The 21,270-nt window shown below is 42.8% G+C and overlaps 2 protein-coding genes across 3 annotated transcripts; both read right to left on the bottom strand.

The window, feature by feature from the left end:
• Positions 1–1,751: 1,751 nt before the first annotated feature.
• On the bottom strand, positions 1,752–15,176 carry dtd1 (D-aminoacyl-tRNA deacylase 1). 2 transcript variants are annotated; one of them, XM_069167538.1, is made up of 6 exons: positions 15,064–15,175; positions 14,115–14,205; positions 13,470–13,705; positions 12,306–12,403; positions 6,996–7,160; positions 1,752–3,512 (listed from the first exon to the last, which is right to left on the bottom strand). In XM_069167538.1, the coding sequence occupies exons 1-5, from the start codon at positions 15,104–15,106 to the stop codon at positions 7,005–7,007; spliced, it is 624 nt and encodes a 207-aa protein (XP_069023639.1). In that variant the 5' UTR covers positions 15,107–15,175; the 3' UTR covers positions 1,752–3,512; positions 6,996–7,004. The 2 variants fall into 2 exon arrangements, with proteins under 2 accessions (XP_069023639.1, XP_069023640.1); XM_069167539.1 differs by lacking the exon at positions 1,752–3,512 and having other exon boundaries at positions 6,817–7,160; positions 15,064–15,176.
• A 396-nt stretch (positions 15,177–15,572) lies between these two features.
• LOC138209152 (small integral membrane protein 26-like) lies at positions 15,573–17,533 on the bottom strand. Its single transcript, XM_069167537.1, has 2 exons — positions 17,333–17,533; positions 15,573–16,327 (listed from the first exon to the last, which is right to left on the bottom strand). The coding sequence occupies exons 1-2, from the start codon at positions 17,454–17,456 to the stop codon at positions 16,167–16,169; spliced, it is 285 nt and encodes a 94-aa protein (XP_069023638.1). The 5' UTR covers positions 17,457–17,533; the 3' UTR covers positions 15,573–16,166.
• Positions 17,534–21,270: the final 3,737 nt, after the last annotated feature.

Genomic DNA, 21,270 nt, shown 5'->3' with positions numbered 1-21,270 from the left:
TGCAGCAGCTTGTACCTAAAGAAAACTTTCAACAATGTAAAAAGTTCCCTCTGATAAAAAAAAAAAAAAAAAAAAAAAAAAAAAAAGCAGCAGCAGCAGCGAGTTTTGGACTGACGTTGTGGAGCGGCGTTTCGCCTTCCAGCTCCTACAAATAATAACAGTTGTAATGTTATGGATCTTAAAAAATATGTAAAACTTCTGAGCCAAAAGCGAATGCCGTTCCCTCCTGAACGCGGAGAAAAAAAACAAAAAAAAACAACACAAAACACGTGTGGTGTTAAGTGAGCGCTGGAATATCATCATCAATCCCGGGACGGATGAGATGTGCTGTAGTATTTTCTTCGGTTACACGATGGTCGTCAGGTCATGCCGATTGATTTCACTGGTGCCTGCTTGTACATGTTTGTCTGCTTATTTTTACTGCATATTTGCGGCCACAGAGCAGATACATCGCTGATGTTTCTTTTACGCAGCGATTTTTTTTAAATGAAACAGAACTTTTAGGGATAATGGATAATACTTTATCCCGGGCCAAGTGGGTTTCTTGATTGTCGGGCCTGAGGTTTCATATAAATAGCACTGGAAAGTTTCCAGCAAGAATGGAAAAAGTGGTCGGGGCTCTAGGCAACTGGTTTCATTGTGCTTTATTAACCCTTTAGACCGTGGAGAGCCGAGGCTGATCGGGTAAAAAAGGGCGAAGAGAGAAGAGAAGAATGAAAGAGCTGGGCATCGGATTTTCCAGATAAATAATGAAAATTGAATGTGGCCTAAAAGAAAAAAAAAAAAAAAAAAAAAACTTTCTGGATGTCGTTTACTCTCAACTGGACTGGCCTCGACTGGAGGCTTTCAGGCTGCCGTGAAAAAAAAAACCCTGCTCCGTCTCACTTACAAAAGCGAGCTCGGCCCGGGCATGAAGTTACTAAACAAGATGAATTCCCAACCTCCCAGACGCACACAAAAAAAAAAAAAAAAAAACCTGAGGGGAAGGAGGGAAGAGGAAGGAGGAGGAGGGCGAGGGGGGGCAACAAATTAAATCCAGTTAAATTGTTTTTCCATAGCCAGTGGGCTTGGCAAAGGACACACACACACACACACACACACACACACACACACACACACACACACACACACACAAAGATGTAAGATAAGTTGCAGAAAAAGACAAACCAGAACCAGTGTGGCTTCAGATGTAGGAGAATGCCTGGAATTTAACCCACTTTTCCCACCATGTCCGACTGACACTGCGCCCACTCCCACTGCTCAGGACGTCCACAGGAAGACAGGCAAGCAGCCACACAGGTGGAGACAACCCCGTCCAACATCTGCTCACACTCACCAGCTCTGTTACAGCTCTGATCGATTGCAGCCCCGGTGAGATGTTTTGGTACAAACACACACATGTGCACGCGCACACGCACACGCACACACGTCTTTACTATGAAGCCTGTCTGGCAGTGGCATCACAATGCAGTCACTGCAGAGGGTAAAAAAGCTGCAGCTTCTAGCCCAATTCAAAGCCGCACCGGGGCCAGGTAGGCAAGCAGACACATTTGGGTCACGTCTCCCCTCCTTCTCTCCGAGAGCTCCCAGGTCCGGGCTTACAGCACCACAACATGGAGAAACCTCAGCTCAGCATCACGAGTGGGGTGTGTGTGTGTGTGTGTGTGTGTGTGTGTGTGTGTGTGGCCAGGAATAGCACGTTTGAGCTAAAAAAGAAAAAAAATGAAGGGAAAAAAAAAAGGGCTAAAGTTGGGACAAGACAAGCCAGGTGGTGATGCCGAGAGGAGAAATAAGGACAAGCATCCCCGCTTTTCACGTCTTAAATAAAACAGCACAGCAGGAGTTTCTGTCGACATCTTTATAAAAACGACAACAAAATGTACATTCGCGTCTGTCGGAGCGACAGCGGGACAGCGTAGTCACGAGAGACGTAGAATAAATAGTAGATGTGTTGTTTTTCCACGAGGCCACAGTTTGCCCGGCGAAGCGCCGCCGGCTCTCTCTCTCCGTCTCCGTCGCTCTCCGCAGAGGTAAAGTGCAGGTAATTGAGACAAACTTGACCCGCAGCCGGCAAATCGCAGTTCCCCGATCCCCCGGCCTCACAACGGACCGCCGCCGAAGCGAGCGGCACGACACGGCCCGCGGTCGGGACAATCGTTTCCCTCCGAGCGGGCCGACAAAAACGAGGAGCAGGTGAGATCGAAACGTTTCGAAAGTCCAACTTAAATCGCTTGTAATCGTCAAGTTTGTGTCTTTTTTTTTTGTTTTTTTTCATTATCTTTAGAAATCTACAGCGAATATCGTTGACCCCACTGAGAGGAAAATACGAGATTTAGCTACAAAACTAATGCGCGACGTTAATGTGTAGTTTTTAAGCTTTTCGGCTAACGAATCGACCGTTTACCCGGCCAACTAATGCCCCGGCCCAATGATAATTTACAGGTTTTTTTGGGCTATTTGGCTAATTAGCAATTAACGAATTAACTATTGTGTCGATTTAGAGTTTTTAACTTATTTGGCTAACTGGCTAATTAGCACTCGATCTCTAAAATGTATTTTTAGTCTGCAAAAACTAACGCGCAATGTCGATTTGTAGTTTCAAAGCGACTCGGCTAACTGGCTGCTCGGACCTTTAAACCGGCGATGCATTTGTCTTCCCCGTTAGGATGTTCGCAAATCGAGGAAGTCGGCGTGTAACCCAAGATGCGCCCGTACGTGCGCAGGAGGAGAAAGACGGCATTAAGAGATTTAATGTGTAAAGTTGAAGGCTGTTTTGTTGCTGCTGCCATCTCCGTTTAATATTTAACCTCGTCCCTTTAGCCTGTCGATTTCTTTTCTCGAAAAGAGAGCACGGGCTGAGCAATTTACTCCGCAGACTCTTGGAGCAATTCAAGTTTTGACCTTCAAACCTACAGTCTACTCACAAAGGGACGTTAACCTTTTAAAATAAGACTTCGCACACGTAAACCGGTCATAAAGGAGTCAGCGGTGCGATGAATGTGGTTGAGGCCGTTATATTCGGACTGCCCTGATGTTCTTGTGTCTGCGCCGCAAGCAGAGGACTTGGAGCTGAGCTGAGCTGAGCTTCAGGGTCGGGGCCGCTCTGAGCTAAGTAAAGTCTCTAAGTAGAGATTAAGTGGGAACAGACAGGGACAATGTGAAAGAGCAAGACGGAGACAGATGGAGGCTGAAACGTCGAAAGAAAAGGCACCGTGGAAAAAAAAAACAACAACAACAGAGTAAGCTTCGTGGTGGAGGGGTGGGTGGGGGGGCGGGAGGCCACACGGTGTGTAGATGTCCGCTTCCTCCCGTGTCACCTTTCACCCTTCACAAATCTAAGAAAGCCAGGCGCCGCCGTGCGGTCAGACTTCCCCTCTCTCCGCCACGCCGAGCCGGTCCGACGACGTTCTGCGACAAGTCCACGATGGAGCGGGGAGAAAAAAAAAAAAAAAAAAAAAGAAGCCTTTCCTGGGGCCAACCCGGGCACGCCGACACGTCCCGCAGTGAGACATCTGCACGACAGAAGACAGAAGACAGAGCAGCGGCGTTTTAGTCGGAATCGTCATTAATCATTGAGGACCGAGATCGGGGATTGTGACGAGAACAAAACACTCGGGTACCGAGTCCAACGTCGACGCTCTGAAAATGGTGAGAACGGTGCACCGAAAGAACAGAAGGCGTCGCGGACGCCGTCGATACCGGACGATAAGAACGTGTGGAATAAAACACGAGTGCATTGTCTCTCTCTCGTTGTTTACCGGCAGCTCATATTTCAGACAATCTTTTTTTCTTTTAAATACAGATATTAAACCTCTGTTGATTGGTCTGCTCAGCGTGTCGCTCCGGTCAACATGTGCACATCACAGATTTCGGCTGTTCTGGAGAAAGAAGAGACTCATAATCGAAATAATAAATTTAGACAAGTTCTGAAAACCTTTGTACTCTTAGAATTACATTTTTTTTTTTGTTTTTGGGGGACTTTGTTTACTTGTTTGTTTGTTACGTGTATTTTTTTTTTTTTTTAAAACCTGTTGAAAATCAATAAAGATAAAATGAAAGAAAATGCGTGCAGCTATGAAGAATCTCACTCTTTTGAGTGAATGCGTTCATATTCTGTATTTTACTGGCAGAATACATCGTCAGATCAAGTTTATTTTTCAATACTTAAAGCAATGAAAGTAATAATAAAAAAAAAAAATGTAAATTACATCTTGTCTAAATACATCTGTGGCAGTTGTGTAGCAGGAAATTTGAGAACAATTAGAGCAGCGACGGTCTATGTGGGTTGGAAGCAGTTCCCGGCAGCAGGAACCGTCTCGTATTCTGTTTATATCGAAACGAAAACACCGCAGACAGAAAAGGAAGATGAGAAAAGGATAAACGGACGACTGTCACAAAAAAAAAAAAAAAAAAAAAATGACTCCATCAGAGGAACGCTTGCACGGCTCGTGTTTAAGTCATGCAAAGCAAACCTCGGGAACACAGATTCCCTCTTTGAAATATGCAGTGGCAGAGCCAAGCAAGCAGGCAGGGCCCGTGTCTGACATCTCTCTTACATCCAAATTTCCCTCCCCACCAAACAACACACACTTCCAGAAGTGCTGCGTGTGCACTCTCCTGCCGCATGCGCGCACACGCGCACACACACACACACACACACAAAAATCCCTGGACTTATCAAACATTTTTCTTCTTCCTCATCCCGCTCGCACCCCCACCCCACCTCCCCTCCCATCCCTGGCTCTCTGTCAGACAAAAAAAAAAAAAGGGCCTTATGTAAGGAGGTGCTGCAGCCTCCAAGACTTGGGGCACATATTTACCCAACATGCACTTGGGGATTATACAGCGCAGGGCTGTAAAGGAGTTTTTGGGAGCTTACAAGGTCCCGCACAGGACAAACAAAACGGCACTCAACAAGTAAACAAAAAACAAAATAACGCCACGTCACGCCTCCAATTCGGTCTGCGTGTAACTAACTGCACCTAATGCACGTCCGTGCGTGTGAACGGAGGATCGGGGAGGACGGGCGCCGGTTAAAGAGCGGGCGCCCGGTTGCCAGTTCGCCGGCCTAGCCGTCGACGTGCGTGCCTGCCAGGAGGGTTCACGCAGGGAGAGGAGTCGAGCCGCGGGAGGAGCCGCCAGCAGCAGCCTCAGCAGGGAGGGCAGGAGGGACGCGGAGGGAGCTGACTCAATGCCTCCCACTACTCCTCTGCTTTTTTTTTTTTTGCACTAGTAAACAAATCCCGACGGCGAATAAGAAACAACCTCCTCCTCCTCCTCCTCTTTTACCCCACCTCCCCACCCACTCATCCACACAGAATGAGAAACAAACAGGTCTGTCTCTCATGAGCGTTGCCGAGTTGCACCGCAATGTCAACAATAACAACGGGAGCGGGCAGAGACGGGAAAAGGAGGAGGAAGAGGAGGAGGAGGAGGAGGCGTGCAAGGCAGCAGTAGAGACTCTAACTGCTTCTCACTGCAAATTTGATGCTGCCATATTGCGCATGACACAATACACTAATATAACAAATGGGAGAGGACAAATTTTTTTTTTTTGGGTGGGGGGGGGGGGGATATGTTGACAGTGCACAAAGGCACAGCTGTAAATTCTGAGAACGGCGTCTGCTTCTAAGAGTTTTCAGGACATTTCAGGTCAAACTGTCACATTTTATTTCTTTAAAATATCTATTTCTATTTAATAGTATAAAAGCTGTAGAATACAGGACACTTTTTTTTTTTATTCAAATTTTTTTTTAATTTAGATTTGTAAACAAGAGTTATAAGACACAGGACAACAGAAACATCGGAGCTATAGTAAAGGTTCGAACACTATACAGTGTTTTTTGCACGTAGACTTACTTGGTGGGACGCACGGGTATATTTGGCGATTAATGTTAGCATTTTTCTTCTTTTTTTTTTTAAATCTGTCCGAGAGAACGACGCTAGCGACGCGATCGATTACCGATCGCTGCTTTCACCTGTGATGCCTACGGACTGACCTGATCACCTGCATGTACGGATGGTGTTTTACCCTCTCAAAATAAACCAGAAGAAAAGACCAAGACTGGCCGGATCGAGCGCTCAGTTCCGTATACAGTCAGTAAAAAGCAGTAATAACGAGTAAAAAGTGATTTTATGGGCTGGATGTCTCATTTGCTGCGACCTCTGAAGCGAGAATACACACTAGACAAGCTATCCAACGCCTCGCACGTGTAAACAAACCGCCGTGTGCGAATGAACATGGAGGTGATTATGTCAGCCGACAAACTGCCCCTTTGTGATGGGAAATGACGTTACCGTGGCAACCGTTCTGGCACACCGGTCCAGTTGTAGTTCGTACCGGACGTTCACGTGTTTACGCTGTTTCCTTGATTTTTTTTTTGGTTCAATTCGTGATGATGTCACTATGGACCCATATTTGCACTACGTTGTCTGTTTTATTGTTGTTGTTTTTTTGTTGTTGCATATTTATGCTCTTCTTGTTTTGTCTATTTATTTTGCACACAGTGAGACGGTGAGAAACTATTTTTCGATCCATCTGTATGTCATTTGGTGGATTGACATGAAAGAAATTGAGGTTTATTCAAGTTTCCTGAACTAATGAACAAAATTATGTTTTCTGTTTGTTGTGCTGCCCCCAAGTGGCCAAAAAAACAACAACCAATTAATGCAGCTTTGAGATGACGTGCTAGAATAAGTGTTTAAGTAGGAATAATATTACCGTTTCCATCGTGGCATTTGCTTCAGCATTTTGGTATTTTGTATTGACCCTTAACAGAATAAAAACAAATAATGACTCTCTAGTTAAAAGAGAACTCACAGTTGCCCCAAAATGACCTTTATTTAACAGCGAATAAACAAAGAGCTCTAATTAGAAACTTGGAGACGAAGTTAAAGACTCGTCTGGTGTTTTACGGACCTGCAGACACCCGGTGTGAGTAGGAAACCTGCATCCTAACAGGCTGCATGTGTTTGTGTCTCCTCGGCACGCTCACCCTGGCGACCTACGACTCCCTCTCCGAAGACACGTCGCCCTCGGCCCCGCTGCTGGCGTTGGGGTCCGGTCGGGAGCGGTGGGCGACCTTCTCCCTGCCCGACTCCGAGGGGCCCTTGGAGCGCGTCTTCTCTTTCCTCTGCTGCTGCTTCTCCTGTTTGGACAGCTGAGGAAAAAAAAAAAAAAAAAAGAGAAACGGGAAAGGATGGATCATTAATTCCTTCTTTTCTTTATGGTTGATGTGTAAAATTCAAACCAGAGGAAGCAACACATGTCATGAAAGAAGTACAAAACCATCACTTTTTTTTCTTTTTTTTAAGTTTGAGGTGGATTTTCTCTTGACAGATGGTTGAGAATTTTTTATGAAAAATATATGCTCATCGAGAATTTTATGCTAGGAACATATTAAAAAAAAAAAAGCTGATAAAAAATGTCTCCGTTTCAACCATAGACTGGATATAAAAGTGTTCGTGGCTTCCGGGTTTGAAAAAATTAGGCCAATGCGGAAGTGATTTAAGCTGCAATACCACCGAGTACCACTAGAGGCCGGCTCTAAAAGTCTCCGGCCCCATAGAGTCCCATTCAACTAGTCTCATAAAATTCTCAGTCAATACATTTTTTCCACAAGTTATTTCAGTGTTGTTAGCTCAAGTCACTCCTTCTTACTCGTTTTCTGGCGGTCCGTCTGAAAATAATCCCGTCATTAAAATTGAAAATAAGCCTCAAAAAGCCGTGTTTTTGGGGGCATGTCTGTTTGATTGACAGGCCTGTGGTATAGTCAGGTTCCAGCTATCGGGGGGGGCGGGACGTAGTATCGCCTGGTTTCCAATCAGGTCAGTCAGATCCACCGCTTCCTCCTCCCTCCAGCTCGTCCAAATATGGTCACTTCCTGCTCCAAACTAGCAAAGATGGCGCCGGCCAAAATCCGAACCAATGGGTGACGTCACTGATGGTTGACGCTTGGTTTCAACATTTGATATGTTGTCTTTGGGCTATTCTTAATTAAATATAGGTCCACATGATTTGCAAATCATCACGTGGTGTTTTTAATTTACATTTTACACAGCGTCGTCGCAACTTTTTTGTAAACTTACTTGTAGATAACGCAAAGATTTTTTTCTAAAATGTAACTTATTTATGTTACTGAAAAATATTTAAGACCCGAAAACACGTTTGTAGGGCCTTCAAATACAAAAAAAAAATACAAAAAATTAGTGTTTAATGTTCATATTTTCATTTTCGTTTTTGTCTCAGCTGCAGCTGAAAACTGAGCTCGCTGTAGCTCAGTGGGCTCAAACGCACGCTTTTGCATGATGACTTGCAAATCGTGACCTTTTGCCGCATGTTCGGCCCTTCGCCCAGAGGTCCCGACGTGCATGCGAATTAGTTTAATTAATCAAACGGAGACGGAGAGGCACGCACCGACACTCCACGTCCGAACAGACGGCCGCTTCTATTCTCTCTGCAGTCGGAGCTATTCTGAGCCGTCATATGATCACCTCAATGAGTCCCTTGTTGTGACTTGCGTGCGCTCCTCTCTCGCACACTTCAAAACAGGCTCCTCACAATGCCACTCAGCTCTGCTAGTCGCTGCTCCGATCCAAACCGCTCCTCCTCCTCCCCCTCCTCCCTCCTCCTCCTACTCCTCAACGGTTCATAAAGCATCACAACAAGTAATGATGAAGTCGGTATTCTACCCGTCATCTGAAAGAGGCCCGTAAATACAGCACGCTAAAATTTTCATGGCTGCTGGGGGAAAATATTTATGAACTAAATGTCATCTTTAAAATCCAAAGCATTGCATAAGATATTACATTATTCAGAGAGCAGACAGAAAATGAAGACGTGAGAGTTGTTCCCACTTGAACCCATCGACATGCTGTCTTTGTTGATGATCTGGTCCTCAAAAAAAAAAAAAACACAACAAAAACAAAACCAGGGGACATTTGACATCTGACATCAGACCAGACACCGACAGGGAACACACAAAGTCGTGAGTGATCAATATTTCAGAGGTGCGAGGCACATTCAAGCCCCCCCAAAAAACTCTGAAATCCGGCCTGATGAAAGCCCCGATCTAACATGATCAAACATTATATAATTCCTGTGTACGTTGGGTTTCGGCCAAGAGTCTGAATCAGAATGCGCAAAACAGCGGGGTGAAACGAACAGGAAAACACTTCGGGCCGCGCTGCCATCGACCGCGGCCTCCGGCCTCCCGGAGAAGAAGAGGAAGAAGAAGAGAACATCCAAACAGGATGATTTTCATTGCTCTGGATAACTCCATTGTTTACTGGCCGCTTGACCCCGTGGTCGACTAAATCCCCGATTCATGGAAAGAAAGGAACAGTGTCTGTTGGCCGTTGCTTTATTCCACACACACACACACACACACACACACACACACACACACACACACACACACACACACACGCCAAGCTTTAGCCTATTGGCTGGCCTTTTATCCCTCATGTTCAGCCTTGGCTTTGGCCCCCTTCGGCCCCCACAGCAAAACATCCCAAACAGACAAGATTAAAATTCTGAGGACTGCTTAATATCCCTCCCTTTGGGGCGAGCGAGCCAAGCCCACCGAGGGGAGAGCGGCCAAAAGCCGGACCGCAGCCAAGGCGCGAAGGACATCGGCCTTGGGTACCGAGGAAGTAGCGAGCAGCATCGATTCCTCCTCTTCCTCCTTTTCTGACAGCTGGAGGAAGAGGACGAGAGATCCCAGTCACCGAGGGCAACTGTTTGTCGTTGCGCGGATTAACGTTAAAGCTCGTTAAGGGCAACGGAAAGTTCACAAACGATTTGTTAACTGCTGAACAGACATGAAATCTGCAGCACACGTTAATGGTCCCCAGAGGATGAAGCCCTCATTTTTGGCTTTAAGTGAAATATTCCATCTACTGGTCTATTGATTGGTAGGAAAGATTGTCACGTCCCAAGAGGATATATTTGACTTGTTTTATTGATTCACAGTTATTCTTCTGTTTTCAGGTCTAAATTCTCTCTATTGCATGTCGATGTTACCGTTGATACGCCTGCACAACCCGGTATCGTAATGAAACGTGAAATAGACACGCCGGTCCACTACAACAAAGCGTGAAATACGCACGTCGGTCTACTACAGCAAAACGTGAAATAGACACGCCGGTCCACTACAGCAAAACGTGAAATAGACAAGCCGGTCCACTACAGCAAAACGTGAAATAGACACGCCAGTCCACTACAGCAAAACGTGAAATAGACGCCTCAGAAATGTACTAGGAACTTATTTTGAACTTTAACATTTTGGGTTTTAGGTGAAACATATGTACTACTGTTGGATTGATTGTCATGATAAACAAGGTCAGATTTTACTTCTACTGATACTCAACTAAAAACATAATCAGGTCAACTGACATTCCCATCAACCTCAGCTGTAGCTTGAGTTTACAGAGTTTCTGCACTGTTCACAAACAAAAACCATCAGCTACACTCTCGTCGTCTCATATTTTAACCTTGAATCTTTTTTTTGATGTGGCTGAAATCCTGAATGAAAGAAAATGCAGTGGAGTTGTCGTCGTCATCTAAAAATGAGATCACACAAAGGCCCCAATCGAGATTGAGATTTTATTACGATTATTTGTGCAGCCGTACTTTTCATTCCTGCACCACACAAATGTCCTTTTTCTTTGAAAGCATCGAGCACTTGAAACCCTGTCGAGCAGCCGAAGCTGCCTCACAGCATGGAGAGTAAATTACTATGCATGTACATAACCCTGTCTGATCCGAGTGCACAGTTTTATAATAGAAAGGTCAATGTAATAGGAGGCATCCGGGTTTGAACCTGGTTTTATGAAGCGTACAGTTTATTCCAGGCAACTTGTACACAAAATGGGAAATACAGCATGAAGTGGATTCATCCTTTAATTAATTATCATTTGCCAACTCACAGCTGAAAGCAGAAAAGGGATATACGATCACCTTATAAAGTTGTAATAGTGAACATGCTGGTAAAGACATCCAGCAGACAGCTGATAAATTCAAGTCCAATAGTCGCTCTCCATTCAGTCTCCTGAGACAAACATCTGTATCTTTACCTGCTTAGTTCTCCTCAGTGTTCACCTGAGTAGCATCAACCATGTGGTTGATCAGAGATTTCTGCCTAAATGAGCTAAAAGAGGCTAAAAAGGCGAGTGGAGCTTCAGTTCTCAGTGTGTTTGTCACTATGAGCAAACATCTTTCACATTACACAAAGTACTTTCTATTGTTTATATTAAAAAGAGGATTTTTTTTTTTTTTTTAATTTTTTTTTTTTGAAGCTTTAATGTTGAATTTAATGTTGAATGCAGCCTTAACCTACAACTTGAGTAATTGTTAATTGGCTGCATTTTTGTATTTTTTTGGTCAATTTGTATTTATTGATCATTATTTTGTTGAATTTTTGATGCCTTTGTGGAAAATAGTAGAAATGTAGCAGAATTTGTAGGTTGTAGAATCAAAACAAGCCAAAAGAGGCTAAAAAGCTGTCTTCTAGGTGGGGAACAGAAAATGTGGAAGATAATCCATCTTTTACATTGGATATAATCTTTTAAACAATAGTTGATATAAAAACTTTTTTTGCAGCTTTAATGATGAATACAAGCGTTTACATAATTGTTTAATTTGGCTTCTTTTTAATTTTTATTTTTACGAAGTTGCTGTTACTGGTACTAATTTAATTACTAATGAAGTTTACATTTTTAGAGCTTAATTAGAAGGATGACTCGAATGATTTTCCAACTATGAAATGTAAATATCTTTTCCGCAAACCTCTAAACGACACATTTTAAGAATCTTTATTAAAAATGTTGGTATGTGTTTCTATAAAATCTGTTTGTTTGGCTCAAATTTGATGAATCTTAGTTTACACCAACATAAACACTCAACAGTGGCAGTAAGCACATTTCTTTCTCTACTCTTTGATCTCATTCAAAATAAAAGTGTCTTTAACTGCAGAAGTGGAGCCGGTGCACGCAACAAAAGAGCAAATATCTCCATCTAGTGGTTCAAAATAAGAAATGAATGGACTTCTTGACACTTCATACATGAGTTGAAGTTAGCTACAGAGCTGCAGGTTTTTCTCTACTTCTACAGTGGAGCTATAAATGAACCAAAAAAATATAAAATTCACATTCATGCTTAGAGTTACTGTCGGTAAAAATGCACTTCTGACAGAAATATTCTCACTGAAGGTTTGACATTTATGAGCTTTCAGTTTTATCTGGGAGCGAAATCCATCCACTGATGAAGACCATGACGAAAAAAACCATCAGGCTCAGTAACGTACCTGTTTGGGGTCTGTAGGTCCGGGCGGTGACGTCAGCTCCACGGTGACCGGTCCGTCGTTCTGGATGTGGACCTGCATGTAGGCTCCAAACTTCCCGTCTAGCAAAAAAAATAAAAATGTTTTAAAAAGAGACACAAATGAATGAACACAGTGAATAAGAAGCCATCATATAATCCTGTCTCTTCTATTAGCGCCGTTAGATAACTGTTGACAGGAAGTGTTGGGTTCAGTTTGACGGCCTGACGTTGGAGCTCTGAGACATTGGGGACAAAAGACGAAGGCGCCACGCGAGGACAGGACGTTTCAACTTTAAATGTTCTCCTTTTCTTCCACCGGGTCCCCGAGATTAATGACACCATCTGCACAATGAAGCCGTGGGCCGCGGCGGAAAAAAAAAAAAAAAGCGCTGTATCATCGTTTTTCCCTCTCTGGAGGGGGGGACTAATTAGGAAGCCTTATGCCATCCCTTGCTGGGACGAGGTGTTCTCCGCACCTGCTCCCCGGTGGGCTGACCCAAATTCGCCGCCACCGTCACCGCCCGGCGCATCACGGTGCCGATAATCCGCCCCCTAAACTGCCATAACCCGACGCTGGGATGGGAATACGGGCAATTAAACGGGAGTGGGACGAGGCGCCGGTCCAAACTCACGAGTGGGAAGCGATAACGGCGACCTCTCGACACGTTCCTTTTTAATTAGCTCGGAAACTAGTAACTGCAGGGTTGTTGTTTTTTTTAGCCTCGTTGTCCCGCAGCCTCCCGGGACTTTATTCAAACTGGCCTCTCACGACCTCCTCACTTGTTCACTGTGACCATTAAAATGTTTATTTTTTTAACTCTGGCTTCACAGAATCCATCATATTCTCAGGTATGAACAAGCTGCGCGATATCTGAGGCAGAGCTGACATTAGAAATCGTGAAGAAATAACTCCCAACAAGAAAAGTCATCATCCGATTTCAGTATTGCGAAATTGTAAAGCAAAACTTAAACTAACTGCATTAAATGTTCAGAATGTTACAAAATCATGAAACTTTGCTTTGGCCATCGGTTCGGACTTTCAAACAATAAAAACGTCCTTAAATCGGAAAAGAAAAGTAAACTCCTTCCGGCGCAGGACTTCGACGGACGCCGGTAAAGACGTCTACAACCTTTCCTTTTCACGCACCTTTAATGAGCTCCGGCTTGTAGGCGCTCCTCAAGTTCTCCAGGATGCTGCTGTAGAAGGGCTGGGCGAACTCCGCCGACATGGCCGAGTGGAAGTCGGGCTTGTTGCCCTTCAGGATACACTGCAGCGTGAACTGGCTCACGCACAGCACCTCCAGCTCCCCGTCCATCACGTTCTTTGTCCACGCTCGCCCGTTCTCGTCCTCGAACAGACGCAGGTTCAGGATCTTACGAACTCTTGAGGACACAAGAACGGAAAGCAGCGGCTCCTCTGATCACTCTCGGTTCAGACTGCAACAGCAATTTATTGATCCGTCACAAAGATTTCAGTGGTTCAAAAAGCATTTTTGGAAAATCACATACAGACTTTACATTTCTGCGAGGGAATTGTTGCTCAATGCTGCACACGTACTTTTGTTTGTTTACTGATACTGGATCTTTAATTTGTAAAAAAAAAACCTAGCATGTGTCAAATAAAACATGAGCTGGTATAAAAAAAAAATGCAGAAATTCTCCCTTTGAAACGTTTTGGAGCAGAAGTGGTAGTAAAAGAAAATACTCAAGTAAAGTACCTGATATTTGTACTTAAGTGCAGTTCTTGTGTACATTTTCGCAGTGAGAGTGCAGTTCACACACACACACTCACATGTAGTCAGCATCCTTCTGGGTGTCCTCCACCGATATTCCCAGCAGGACACACAGTCCACGTCCGATCGAGCTGATCCGCTCCTCTCCGACTGCGGAAAAAAAAAAATACACAAACCGGTTGATGAGCGAACGAGGAGCCGTTCTGATATTTACGGTGGATGTCTACGGCTGCAACGCTATAATTTCACAGGACTTTTTCTGATTGGGAAAAGAAAAAAAAAAAAAAAAAAAGCATTACATTCCTTATACCCCGGTGTTTAGTGAATTGTGCTTGCATTTGTTTGATATTATCACAGTCTACGACATGTCAAAGTTATATTTTGATTTGAATACTTTTCAGCATTAAAAAAAATTCCCGTAAAAATGTTATATATTAAAATTATTTCCCACTTTTACAGTTAATTTTTGTCTAAACCGACATCAGCCCTGATTATAACAACCAAATATTTTTTCTAATTTTTTTTTTTAGGATTTTAACCATTCAAATACAGTTTCAGGTGAAAATGCTGAATATTCAGAAAATATCGAGTTTGATAAATGTTTAAACAGTTTTCCTGGTTGTTGTTGTTGTTGTTGTTGCCGCCACGCAGCCCTTGACTGACAGGTGAACTGGCAGGCTGACGTCACCGTGCGCGGAGGAAACAAACGCAGCCGGCGGTCAGGTTTTTTGTTGTTGTTGTCGTCCAGCTGTCGGGACCTCCCGACATCCAGATTGATCTCGGGACCTCCCGACATCCAGATTGACCTCCGCCTCGCCGGTTTCCTCCCCGCCGGCAGCTTTTGACCGGATCCATTCATTTAACCTGGGAACGGGAATGCTAATGCTAAGCTTTAGCTTCAGCGCGCACGCTCGGGTTCAGCGTCATCAACGCCTCAAAAAGCCGCGAGCCTCGGTTCACCGACGCTTTCAGAAAGCACACCGGGTTGGGCTCGGGTTTGACACTTACCCGTTACGCTCGCCCCGGTGACCCTCTGAACGATGGCTTTCATTGTTGTGCTTTTTTTGTGGTTTCGGGAGCACGCTGTCACAACTTCCGGGTACCCGCAGCGTGGACGGCGCGACGTCGCTATCTAGCGGCCGAAACCGGAAGTACACGTGATTTTCCGGAATCCAAAACGCTTTTTTTTTTAAATTTATTTATTTATTTATTTTTTTGTGATACGGTTAATTCACACTTCACACACTCTTGATTCAGACCCGTATGTACAACATAATTTTTTTTTTTTTCACGGCAGACTGACAAAGTGCGAAATTAATATGGGCTCTGTTCAGGACGTCATTAAAACACCTGTGAACTTCCTGCTCCGACACGTGACACATCTGCTGGGGAAGAAAGCTGCACAGTTTACTCAAGTGCTCGTACTTATGTGCAAAGTAATTCTTAATTTGATCTAATAATATATAAACCTATATTTATGAGGCGGTACAAAATAATATTGGAATCAGCCTTGAATGTAGATTTCTGCCGATAAAAATGACGCTTTAATTTTTTGCCAACATGTTCCGTGTCATGACACTTCATAGGTTCAACAACACGTCTGCAGTGTGCAGTTTTTTTGTTTTTTTTTGTTTATGTAAGTGTCTGACATGATCAGGTCATACAAGAAGGAACCACATCGTGTTCCTTTAACTCTTCATCTTAAGAAACATCATCGAATTTACCCACATATATATAAATATGTGCATGTACAAATAGACAACTCCGCGTTTGCTTGTTTAAATAGGACATATGCAACATTTTCCGAACGTGACTGTACACTCGATCGACTAGATATAAGTAGCTTTATTTTAAATAAGTGCAAGTGTGGAAGCTGCACTCTGAAGCTGAGATAACTCGCACACACACATGCTTAAAAACACAGGAGGTTATTTAAACATTGTGAGAGTTTGTGGCAGCCTGGTGAGAGTTTGTAATGATAGTTCGGTGGTCGACCGGCATCCAAATGCGGTGGAAGCGCCATCGAAGCAGGACGGGTGTGGTTTTCCTTTACAGATTATAATAATGTCCTCCCACACACACATACGTAGAGATTTACACACATTTTGCAGCTACTTGTCTCCGGTCTCCGGTCCTCCGCTGAAGGAGCTGATGAAGTTGTAGATCCTCGTGCCGTACGGGACAAAGTCTTCCTTGTAGACGATGGTAGTTTTGGTGTAAGCGGTCTCAAACACCACCTCGTTCGGATTCACCAGCATCTCCACCGGCTCCACTTGTTTTTCCATGGAGGGAAACATAAAGACTGATGTAGTTATCGGTTGGTATTTTGTGTTGCTGACTTTCTAATTTAATACAAGGCAACACTTTAACATCATTTTCTGGAGGACAACATACAAATACAGTCTCTATAGTGACTAAATGTTGTTACACCACTGGAGCTGCAAAAAAAAAAATCTGTCAATTAATTGATTAAACGATCAACAGTAATTTGATTGGCAACTATTTTGTTAATCGATTGTTTTAAATCATTTTTAAATGAAGAACATGATCAAATTCTCTGATGGCAGTTTCTATATAATATTTCCTTGTTCCTTTATTCCTCCATGATGCTATTTTTTATTTTATTTATTATTATTATTATTATTTCTTTTTCCAGCAAAGTATTTTCCAGAATGTCCCATTAAATGTCTTCTTCATGTGTTAACATTTGTAAACTTTTACAAGAAACAAAGTTTATTGTCGCAATGGAAACATGACAACATGCTGACATGAGCACCATTTTATACATTTAAAAAAACGCCGAATGAACTATTAACAGTTACTTGTTCATGTGTACCACTGGATGAACTGATACCTATCAGTGAATTACTTCAATTTTGAAGAAATCCTAAAAGCCTGCAGATTCTCAGGCGAGTTCCCTTTCCGGCCTGATAATTAAGAGAAAACTGCCTCATAACCGGGATCAGAAATGGGAAATATGCATCAGGATCTCGTAATCAGGTTTGCTAACTATTAACAGCTGATTCGGCGAAGTTTAACCTCCATAAATGTAAATAAATTTGGACTCGAACCAGGCTCAACGTGCATCTCCTGTGACGGTTCAGAACCTGCCTGAGAATCATGCGATTTTAAAGATCTCTTCGGTGTCAAAGTAATTGAGTGACAGCTGTCGGTATACTTAATAATGCATGGAAGAAACGAACTATTAACTTTTAATTCGGCGTACTTTACTTTCGTCTACCGACCAGCATGTGTGCGTTTATTTCATATCACTCACCCGGTCTGTCCTCATAACGACCTGTGTATCTGAAATATGCGTACGAGCCGATCATGGTCCACATGCCCACCGCGTACACTGCAGACATTCTCATATTCCACCTCAACAGGTCTTTGAAATGCATGACGGCTCTGCAAAACCGGGGCTGCTCTTATTTTGGTGTCAAGGTTTGGGTATCTTCCGCTAGGACGCCGCCATGCCAGTTAGCCCGGAAGTACTACTGCAAGTAAAAAAAAACAACTTCCGGATTGTGTCCAAAACAACAAAAATATGTTTTCAATCGTTTCTAAATGAAAAAAAAAAAAAAAATTATATATATATATATATATATATATATATATATATTGTCTTGCTGGTCAGCTATGTCACAATGTTCCTTTTAAAAGTTTTGATAACAGATGCAAAAAGAGAAAATGTCAGAGTATCCCATATGAGCAGGGTCGAAGAAAAAAAGTCAAAGTACAAAAGCGTTTTGGTGCAACTGGAGCCAAAGACTGTTTATAAAAGCTTCCAGGTCTAAAAAAAAAAAAAAAAAGAGGCCAATGCAGAGATACCTAAAACTGCACTACCACCGAGGGCCACTAGGGGCTGACGATAAAAAAAACTTCTTTTTTTAAAAAAACTCTAGCTGCAGAGAGTTCAATTCAACTTCTCCCATTAAATACAAATTCAAAACATCCAAATATGTGACGTCACTGTTGATTGCCGCTCGGTTGGAGCCCACTTTTATTTTTCTCCACCTGAGGAGATAAAATGTTGGCATTTCTTTTTGATTCGCTCCCGTTAAACTTGATAAAGTTAATAAAACAGATGCGCTCCTGTCGTGGACTGCCGGATACTGATTTTATTTTTTTACAAACGCAGAACGTAACCAAGCGAATCCTTTTAAAATAAAATAGCTCTGAAAAAGGATAATATCTGTGACATCTACGTGACCCGGGGAACATGACAAACCACCGAAACAGGTGTGGGAAAGATTTACAGCTCTGTTAATGAGGCACACGCGATATTTTCTAAAAACGATTTTTCATGTGGAATAAGTTTCAGGTGCAGGGATCCTGACGAACACCTGTGGCTATCAGGTGTGTCCGTACAGGAGGGATGAAGATGATTCACACGGCAATAGATATAAAAATATTTTTTTAAAAAGTCAGCATTTTTGATCAGCAGCATGAAACGGTGTTGAAATATCTTTAATTATCGTTTCACAATTGAGACTTCTTTGGTTTAATTTGAGGCTAGAAACTAATTTTTATAAATCTCTCTGGAGGCCCTGAAGCATGCAAGTCAGAATCCGTACTTGCCAGCACTTAAAACATACCTGACTAACAGCATTTAGCCTCGAGGTGTGGATTCTTAAATGCTACTCATTCATTTTTCCCTGAACTATCCATTTTTTAAATGCTTAAAAGCTTCGAACCAGGAGGGACATTATAACAGTTTCAGCCCATTAAAGACAAAAACAAGAACACAGTAGCTGGTTAGATCGAAGGTTAAAACGGATCAGACGGGAACGCTGACGTAAGACAGAAGGAAAAAAAAAACATCACGTCTTTTGATTGCTGTTAAATTAACAAACATTCGTTACAGCAGAAACATCGTGTCACAAAAGAATTCATTCGTCATTCAAGTTTCATTCAAGATGGTTTCAGACTTGTTCAAGCAGCGGATGTAAAAATATCACACGTCCGTCACAAGATCGGAAAATGACACTTCTCTCTATTCTAGCTCCACAATAATCTCCTTGTTAAGCTGTTTTTGAACCTTGCATTCATGGTGGCCAGAGGATGAACCCGACGGACTCTGTTGATCCTCTGATTGTTCCTCTTGTGCCACCGGCTGCTCAAAGTTTCCACTTACCCTGTGAAATATAAGACGGACTGCCATGATGTTTTGGTACTGATGCTCATGTTCCCTACAGGATGAATCACGAGACTAGTTAAATGGAAGTCTATGGAGCTTTTTGGAGCCAAACCTCTAGTGGCACTCGGTGGTATTGCAGCTTAAGGGCACTTCTGCATCGGACTAATTTTTTCTGACCCAGAAGAAACGTCCACTTTTATATGCAGTCTATGATCGTAACATGGAAACCCTGTTGTGAAGAATGTGTTTCGTAAAAACAAACCTGACAAAGTGCCGTGTGAGTGCTGTGCCACGCTCAGTGAGCAAGTCAGGCCTCCCTGCCTCTGTAAAAGCCAAAGGTATGTCAACAACACACTCCGACTGCACGATTCCAACACAAAGAAAAAAGATTTTTTAATGGTTTTTTTTACAAATTTCAAACAGTCTGCAGTTTGTTTTTTTTGCAAAAATATATACTTTTTTTTGTACTGATTTTGAATATTATTTAGGCCTATGACATTCACATTCCTCGAATATGTGTGACTCAAAGCTCATACTGCATATTTCATTCAGTCCTGAACACCTCTAACAAACCACTAATCACAGCAACAAACAAAAGTGATTAGTACGACACACATTGTTCAACCACTTTTACTATCTTTACCCCCGTGTTTTACGGTTCTACTCTCCGAGCCCGGGGCTATTTTTCCTGCACCATCTCCACAGTGCGCCTGTCACCGGCTGCTCTCACTCTGTTGGAACTTGTCGACCGAAGCTATGAGTCAGACAAAGCTAATACATAAACTCTGCAGGCACATCCAATCTCACCGCGCTCCTCCAGCGACCTGGACTTCACTTCTTCACTCTCATTCTGCTGCTGCGGGGGGGATGATGAGAGAGCAAGGGATTATTTGTATGCAAGTGATCTGAAAGGTAAAGTACCAACAAACAGACAAAAAAAAAATCACATTTGACCAAAGATTGAAACTGTTTCTCTTATGAGGAATGATGCATGATTGTGCGGTTCAAGGTCTGTTCACCTGTGCTTCAATACAGCTGCAGCAAAACAATTACAGTAACAGTTCTACAGCAGCCTGTGATTGAAATTTATTTAGATGTTTACACTGACAACGGAAGGCCAGACAGACTAATGTTTACAATATGTTTTGTAACCTGCAGGGTTTTCTTTTTAGAAAAGGACTTTTAAAGAAAATGTATTGATACCGTGCGGTGAAACTTAAGTGTTTTGCATGTTTATTAGAAATACGAGTAAAAAGTCAAAATAAATATTCTTAAAAACGAGTTGTCTAAGGAAATATGGGAGTCACAATAAACCATTACGCAATGATAATACAAAATTGCACTTTGGGTGAAGTGTCGTCTGTTTGCAGGTAGCGACGCTTGCAGCATCGTAATCAAGTGTGAGTTGTGGTTGCACAGCAGTTTCTGTGAGTGAGAAACAGTTAGTGTTAAATGTGCATGAAGCGTCAGACGCTGTGTGTATGCCGTGAGGAACTTACAAATCTGCAAGTTAACCTTATGTTTTGTAGTAATGTTATTAATGTAGTGTTATTTTGAAGGGGAGAGTTTATAGCTGTGTGGCTTTTCCAGTCACAAACGTTGCTTGATGTGTGTTTTAATGGTTCAGTAATTCTAATTGAATATAAAAGGACAATCTGTGCCATCAGACTGAATCCTCTCTGCTATTTCCTGCAGAAAACTGTGGTATTTGTTTGTCAGCAGAAATAATAATGATGTGATTATTTAAAGCCTGGGTATGCAGTTCTCTGCAGGAAGTATAATAATAATAATTATTAGAATATCAAAACCATCCCGCCAGATGAGCACTGTAATCTGCATGCAACACACATTTTTTTGTGTGATTTTCTGCCATTAAATTATCTGGAGATGTGAACGTGCATCTGTGCTGTTTGTAGAACAGCCAATAGGGATACCCTCTTTATGAACAGACCTCTCAATTTTTCTAAAGCCTGAATACAGAGGAAAGAGGTGCAGAAGTTAAGTGTTCTCTTAGACCGCTTGAAATATGATTATTATCTACGAAAGCGTATTGTTGCCACAGTAGAAAAAGGACC

Source organism: Embiotoca jacksoni, unplaced genomic scaffold (genome assembly GCF_022577435.1).
Source record: "Embiotoca jacksoni isolate LCO1_2020_lvr unplaced genomic scaffold, fEmbJac1.0.p SCAF_4, whole genome shotgun sequence".
Taxonomy (NCBI): domain Eukaryota; kingdom Metazoa; phylum Chordata; class Actinopteri; family Embiotocidae; genus Embiotoca; species Embiotoca jacksoni.
This window is presented reverse-complemented; position numbering and strand designations above follow the sequence as displayed.